Source organism: Frankliniella occidentalis, unplaced genomic scaffold, assembly GCF_000697945.3.
Source record: "Frankliniella occidentalis isolate FOCC.00 unplaced genomic scaffold, Focc_3.1 Scaffold25, whole genome shotgun sequence".
NCBI classification, from domain to species: domain Eukaryota; kingdom Metazoa; phylum Arthropoda; class Insecta; order Thysanoptera; family Thripidae; genus Frankliniella; species Frankliniella occidentalis.
The window spans coordinates 1792435-1799894 of NW_026267155.1; the positions used below are offsets into that span (position 1 = coordinate 1792435).

The window sequence follows — 7460 nt, forward strand, 5'->3', positions numbered from 1 at the left end:
AAAAATTTACATTAATGGATTTATGTAACTCCTTCAATTTTGCGACATTGCAGTTCCCGAGCTCGCCGCCCGACTCCACGTCCTCCGTGCTCACCGCCGAGGAGGAGGCGGAGCAGCTCATCATGGAGGAGCTGCTCACCTCGGCCGCGCTGGCGCACCGCCTGTTCCCCAGCTCGTCGGCGGCGGCCCGGCGCCGGCTCGAGCCGCTCGTCGAGGAGGACGAGAGCGTCCCGCCGGCCGACACGCCCTCGCCGTCGGAGGTGACCGACGAGAGCTCCAGCTCGGACAGCGACGAGCTCGCGTCCGTCCTCTCCGAGGCGCCCTCGCACCTCGGCTCGGTGAGGGATACTGCCCCGACTGCCTTCCCTCTCGTAGTGTTTCTATGCGGCTTTTATTCTCGAACCACGCACTGTCAGGACCGGGTAGGGGAGGGAGCATTCTCAATGCGTCGGGAACGTGCTCGGCTAGGTTCCGCGATCGCTTTCAATGCTATCGAGCTACATGTTTGGTAGGCACCTTCCCTCTTCTAGTTTTGCTTTTGGCGTGCACCACACGTTTGACCAGTTGATTCCTCACCATGAACCTGTACTGAAGATGAGATTAGCATTCCCTCTTGGATCCTTTGTTCACCAGAACCATTTTTCATCGCACGTTTGCACAAGCTTAGAAACTTCTTTCTTCATCCTTTCTCTCTCCTCAATGAACAACCCTTTCGCCGTCTCTCTATATCTCTATCCGCCGCCCCCACCATTTTCCTACTCGCTCTTACATGCTACCGGCTGACAAATCTGTGTTTCTGTTTGTCGTTTGCTGATGTTGTTGTTGTTGCTTTCGTTGCGTGAGATCACGTCACGACAAAACACTCTCTCCCGACTCCGAAACCCCTTCAATCACCCATCCTGAACTCAAAATCGGGCGAAACGGACAGACGACATGCCATGCCACATCTGCCCCAACAATAAAAAATTTGCGAGTTAGCACAACATTCTATAGCCTGGTACGTCCCAAGCTGTACACAGTACACAGCTGTAGCTACAACTGACACGGCCAAAGGAAGGGCATTGGAGCACCCGGACTACTTTTACTCCTGATTCCAATCTTGGAATACTATCCCCCAAATGTTCGTATTTGTTAGATTAAAAAAATGTTAAACAAAAACACTAAACATTTTAGACATATATCCGAGATTGGGGCCGGAAGTGAAAAGTTCCGGGTTTCAACTAATGCCCCTCCAGGCAGCGTAATCCAAATCTGTTGTAAACATAGGCAAAGTCTGCTCGGCACCTGAAATGCTCGCGCCGCCACTAGACAAAATTTGCCTGTTCCCGCACTTGGGGCACTCTAGGCGGGCCGCCGTCTTCACACAGCTGCCTGGCGGGTTGGCCTAACCAGCGCGTGGCAGGCGCTAACGTTATTTATCCTTGAATGTCACATTAGAATCATTATCAAGAGAAACGCACTGACACACACGCGCGCGCGCATGCACACACACACACACATACACGTGGAAAATCGCAACATTCACTAACACATCGTAAACACACTTACATTATGTCCGGACGGACCGGTCAACAACTATAACCGTTCCGACGACGTTCCGACGACCTCTTCAGTCCGAGGAGGTTCTCAAAAGCGGCACGTAGAAACTGTAATCGGAGAAGTTTTGTTCCAATCGTTGATGTTTTTATTTATCACCACAAACACACACGATTCTTGCACCTATCTCAATCTCGCCAACAACCTGTTGCTTTCGTGCATGTGAGAGTGTGAGCAATCTCCCCTCCCCCAAAATCCTCTGCATGATGTTTTCGTTTCGATCGTCTCATGCTTCCCGACTACGGTTTTAGAGACGAGCCTGTAACGCTTTTGGTGTGAGTAGGTATTAGTCATGACAGTAACATGAAATGAACAATATTAAAAAAAACATAAAAATTGCAATCAAAGTATAATGCGTCGCGTAAAAACAAATTTAAACTATTCTTCTAAATGACTTCTTTTATCTCATTTTAAGAATAATTGTACTACGCAAACCAGTCTTTTTAAAAGGAAACCTGTTAAAATCTCGTAGTCTTTCTTAACATTGAGTTCTTAACATCTCGTCTCATCTCTATCCAAGACCCAAATCTCTTTCTCTCTCGCCTCCTATCTATCTCTCTCTACAATATCCCTACCTTTCTCTTTCTCGCACCCACTCTCTGTCTTTCTCTATCTTTCGAAGGGACTGTACTCAAATCATGAACGATTCAGAAGAACGGTCTAATTTCATGGCCCGCTTAGGCCTATCGAACTGAGAGCTGTACGATACAATTTGTTCAGATGCTATGGCAAAGTTACCCCCCAAATTGAAGGCAGGGTGACTTTTTCGTACCTCTCACAAATCCGCCATCAGCCACGCACTCGGCGAAGGAGGCCAGGCCCCCGAATCAATAATATAACCCGCGTCTTCTGAAGCGGCACATGATTCGTGTATACGACCCCTCCTAAACCTCCCTCCTCTAAGGCCACCCTGTATGTCCACAGGGCCGGCCGGGTTGCGAGCGTCACAGAGTCGTAGAGTCCCTGCGAAAGCAACAACAGCAACAGCTCAAAGACGATCGGCCGACACAACAGCAAACACCCAGCAGCGGCTTTTTCACGCGGCTCCGCCTCAGGCGCCTTCAGGCCCGCCAGGACGTGCCGAAGGACACCCCGAAAAGAGGCAAGATGTAAGTCGAGTGACGGGTGACGGGAGGGGGCGGGTTGTTTCGGACAGAGGGCGCGCGGGCCGTGCCCCAGGAATACCAGGACCGCGACGATGGCCGAGCTCCACGACGGCGCCTGTGTGAACTTTAATCTCACGCGGGTCCTCTCCATCTCACAGCTTGTCGTTCCTGAGCCGAGGGGGCAAGTCTGACGGCGCGGGCGCCGCCACGGCGAGCGCCCCCGCGGCCAGCGCGACGACGACGGCGTCCTCGGCCTCCGCGGAGCTGTCCACCATGACTGTGACGACGCCGTCTATCACGGCTCCCCTGGCGAGCGCGCCGCCGTGCGCGCCGCACCCTGGCCCGCACCCCGCCGCCGTCAAGCCGTCCACCAGGCTGTCCAGGCTGCTCAGCAGGGACGCCGTCAACGACGTGCCCGCCGCCCTACCGCGGCAGATGGCCGTCGGTCCCGACGACGCGCCCGCCTCTCCACACCCGGTAAGACCTAGAAACGTAAAATTAAAACAGAAAGTCTTTAAAACTTCAGAAATTGAGATTGAAACATGCCATTTTTTGTGAGCAGAAGCAGCAGGCGGACCGCCGCTTCTGGAAGAGCCTGGGGCGGCGGCGGGCGGGCGCGCCGCAGACCACCGGCGTGGGCGCGTCCTTGTAGCGGCCGCTACACGTCGACTGCGTGGACAGCGAGAGCTTCAGTGAGAGCTTCAGCGACAGCCCCTCGATGCGCCGGCCGCTGAGGACGCGCGAGGAGACCTCCAGCCGGGCGCGGCCCCTCTCCGCGGACTACACCAGCATGGTGGTGACCACGCCGCCCACGCGGAGCCGGTCCGAGCCCGAGTTTGACGTCTGCCTCGCGACCACCTCGACCGCGACCCCAGCCCCGGCCCCGGCCCCGACCGAGTCCTCCTTCAGCCTCGGCCTCGCCCGCTGCCTCGGCGTTTTCCAGCGCCAGGCCTCGGACCCTCAGCCATCCGCGTCCGCGGCGAAGCCCAGCCTCTGGCGTCAGGCCTCGGACCCGGCGCCGTCCTCGACGGCCGAGGTCAGCAGGCAGCCCCAGCGCCAGGCCTCGGTCCCGGAGCCCACCCCCGTGACCAGCAACGGCAGGAGGGCGGCCGACGCCGTGCCGACGCCACCGATACGACGCCAGGTCTCGGACCCCGTCGTGCCGACGTGCGTCGCGACGCCCCCGATCCGGAGGCAGGCCTCGGACCCCGTGCCGAAGCCGACGCCGACGCCCAGCCCGGTATCCATCCTCCGGCCGCCGGGGACGAGCACGCCAAGGCGTCACGTGGCCGAGCAGACTCGGGTCACCATCTCGGTGCCCGTGGAGACGCACGCGCCGCCGAGGTCGCCGCAGAGGCCTAGCCTGACGAGGTCCTTCAAGGAGGAGCTGCGCACTAGCTCGCTGTGACCAACCATCTCCACGACGAGTAGCCTTCAGTCGACGTGTCCCCGCCGCCAGACGAGTCGCACAGCACCCGCTAACTTGGCCAAACCCAGAACCAAATGACTGTCTTAGCGATGTCGAAACGATGTCGCAACGATGTCGTTCTGACACCAGTCATTTCTCGCTGGGAAGTCCCACCCGCGGTCAGGAACCTGGAACTTTTTGAAGTCCGAAATAACGTTCCACACGGGTGGGCCGAGGTGCCCGTTAGAGAGACGGTCTCTCTATCGAACGTGCGCCGCCGTCATCTTCGCTACTCACTAGTCTAGAGAGTTTTCAAGTGATTTCTGTGTTAACTAGAATGTGCGAGTGTTAGTCCGTCCTTTCCGCTTGGGTCTACCTCCTCGCCTTTCAGACGACGAACCTGTGCAGTTCGTGAAATTGCACTTTTTGTAGTTAAACTGAAGCGAATTGTAAAATGTGAGACTTTTTTGTCAGTTGTTCTAGATTTTTGAGAGATTTCGACTATTTTCTTCTAGAGCGGGTAAGCCGTTCTCTCTTTACCATTTTTAAGCTTTATTCTGTAAATTTAACTCTTGGATGATCTGACTGTAGGCGAGTTTTCATCATCACAAAACTGGAGTATTGCGGAGAGACGCAAAGCTATTGCACTGTCCTGTTCTTCCATTTTTGATGCCTTTTAGGCGCTCGATGTGGTTTTGTTTGTAACGTTTTTTCAATGTTGTGACCCGTAGAGCTATTATTCTAATTACTAATTATAATATGCAGCTCACTCGGGATATCTATCTATCTTTGTTTCATTCCATCAGCTACTCTCGGCCCATCCTGGAAAATAGACTACTTCGATTTTTCGCCCGATGTCACTTTGGATGCTCGACGAATTACAGAGGATAGAAATGTTGGGCCAGTGACCAGAGTGTCTATTTCCCAAGCTGGCGGCCATGCCAAAAAGCTGAGATTCAGGGATTCTCTGTTTTCTTTTCTCGAGAAGATATCATTTTTACTAATGTCGTTACCGTTTTCCTTAGTAATTACGTCATACCATGCGCTGCAGAGCGGCGCTCGCAATACATGTTCTTCAATGTTTGAATCTGAGGTGGTTCGTGGCTCAGACAAGACTGGCCGGATGTCCCAAGCAATACTTTTAGGTGTTCGTCATGCCCAGGTCGTTTGTTTCTTTATGTAAAGCTAATTCTTCCAATTATAAAATTCTCGAAAAACTATTCGCCATTGTTTGGCCGTCTCATCTTTGTTTAATCTTAACATAGTGTCGGAAGAACTCGCTTTCAGCTGTTGAAAGGTGTCAATGTAAAGCTTGGCTCCACATGGGGACACTGACGTTATGGAGTTTGACGTGGAGTCACTGTCGGATAATTCACGATTTTCTTGCGATATTATAATTATTACTATTCATACTATTACTAATTGTTGTCGCGGACATCCACGCATGTACTCGCGTAAGTGGACCAAACAAGATCATTCCCACTACATACACACTTTTCCTTTTCAAGTTTGGTCTGTTGTATAGCCATGGAAAAAACGTGTAGCCGAAGTGAAAGTGTAGCAAGTAGTGGCCAATATCTGCTATACCTTAAGTTTACTTTATGTAAAGCAAATTGGCACTGCTACACTTTTGGATACATTTTTCCCGAGATTTTTCCCCATGTGGATACCCTACTTGGAGATATTCCGACAGACGTCTTCTTTTTTTTTGCATACGTTCGTAAAACGCCGTGATACAAGGATAATGAAAAGTGTCCGACTAAAAAAACGGGCCCCTTCGACCGTCTATCTTTTTGAATGGCTCTAGTTAATGGTTCTCGCGGAGCGTGAGCGACTTTGTCAATTAATACTTTAAAATGTATGTCACGACTAAGTAGTAGTTTTAGAGGTTTCGGCGTTCGACGGCAGAAAGACACCTTTCAGCACTGGCTCATAATAGACAACCACCATTTTGCTCAACCTTTTTTCCCCCCTCTCGTCCTCTGAAGGGATGTACGGAACCACCGCCGTCTTACTTCCCCCGAGGATATTTGAACGACCTGAGCACGAAGTTTTTGAATGATCGATGTAAAGTTGGGCCAGGGAACGTTTGGTCCAGGGGCTTATCCTTTTGAAAAAACGGGATATTGAAACGGTATTGAAAGGATGTCGAAACGGGAAAACCGAGACGCAATCGCCGTACCGTTCTGACATTGTTTCGAAAATCACTGATCAAACGTTGTCTGACGCGACTACACAATATTTCACTCTGGTAAGTGGTTTTCGCAGCCTCGCACCGTGTAGTGTTCTCCCTGTGATGGCGACTGTTTATGATAATTATAGAAAAATGTTACGAAACTGTCTATGGAAAGTTCATTTTCCCATTTCCTAAGCAGAGCTCACACCTAGGCGATTTCTAGCACAAAGCTGGCTAAACAAGGAAAAGAATGATCTATATGAGGAAGCTGTATTCCACACCATGTGGCGCGTTTTATCAGCATGGAGTTTTTATAGACTCCCCCTCCCCGAAGAACAATGACAACAACGGCGCGGCTGGCTTCCGTAGTGTTCCGATTGCCTTACCCAGAGCACTTCTGTGGAACTCTAAACTGGTGTTCGCCTGCCCGGCACTCTACTCCGACAAACAGCCGTGCTCTGTGTCCTGGTGGTCGCTTACTGTGTCGCCCGCAACTACAGACCACCAGGCTGGGCCTTGTCGTCGCCGTAACACAGCGATCCGTGGAAGAGCAGCAGCTGGGCCATTCGTCGGCAACGTCATCTATAGAGCGAGTGGGAGGCTGGAGGGAGATAGAGCGAGAGCCGCGCTCTCTGCAGCCAGTGAGGTGGAGCGAGCGCCTGACAGCGGCGGGGTAGGCCACCCGCCATGGCGGCGAGCGCGGCGGGCGCGCCTACCCAGCAGGGGCTCCGGCGGGGCGGATGCCGTAGCCGTAGTCGCTGGGGCGGGACGCCTCCAGGCTGGGCCGCTGGCTCGACACACCTGCTCAACGGGTCGGCCTACCCAGCGCGTTGCAGGCGCTATCGAGAGCCTAACACACCAGGTGGCTGATTCACCCTGCGCACATTCTTAGTTATACCGTACCGTATGCACGCGTGCAAGGCGGGTTTCCTACTCGCACGGAGCCATAAGGAGCCGTGGGCAGCGAGCATAGGCAAACCCGCCCGCACCAAATTATTTTTCAAAGAATGTGAAAAAGAGGGGGTACCCACCCCGCTTTTACACGGGGCCCCGCGTGCTTAACTTCGGAGTTCGGATGGAATCCGGTGTGTCCACGCCAGCAGCCAGACTGTTAGATCCGACCAACTGATGGCCAGGGTTGTCGCCTACCCGCTTAAACAGGAACGACGGGTAC

At 53.1% G+C, this 7460-nt stretch overlaps 3 protein-coding genes across 4 annotated transcripts in view; 2 read left to right on the forward strand and 1 right to left on the reverse strand.

Annotated features, from left to right (window-relative positions):
• Window positions 1–6447, forward strand: part of LOC113212182 (uncharacterized) — a 30448-nt gene extending 24001 nt beyond the window's left edge. The window contains exons 13-16 of one of the 2 annotated variants that reach the window (XM_052265256.1): window positions 54–338; window positions 2521–2705; window positions 2861–3179; window positions 3265–6447. In XM_052265256.1, coding sequence (XP_052121216.1) covers window positions 54–338; window positions 2521–2705; window positions 2861–3179; window positions 3265–3354 — 879 coding nt within the window. In that variant the 3' untranslated portion in view covers window positions 3355–6447. Of the gene's footprint in view, window positions 1–53; window positions 339–2520; window positions 2706–2860; window positions 3180–3264 lie in introns of those variants that run through there. The other variant, XM_052265257.1, reaches the window with a different exon arrangement.
• The window catches only part of LOC113212876 (carbohydrate sulfotransferase 6), a gene marked incomplete in the record, with an annotated part of 64049 nt that overhangs the window by 943 nt on the left and 55646 nt on the right, over window positions 1–7460 (reverse strand).
• On the forward strand, window positions 3493–4110 carry LOC113212180 (uncharacterized). The gene has a single exon (XM_026430788.2). The coding sequence runs from the start codon at window positions 3493–3495 to the stop codon at window positions 4108–4110; it is 618 nt and encodes a 205-aa protein (XP_026286573.2).

Bases quoted from the DNA above. Each gene is read 5' to 3' on its own strand.
- LOC113212180 (XM_026430788.2), top strand. From the start codon at position 3,493: ATGGTGGTGACCACGCCGCCCACGCGGAGCCGGTCCGAGCCCGAGTTT.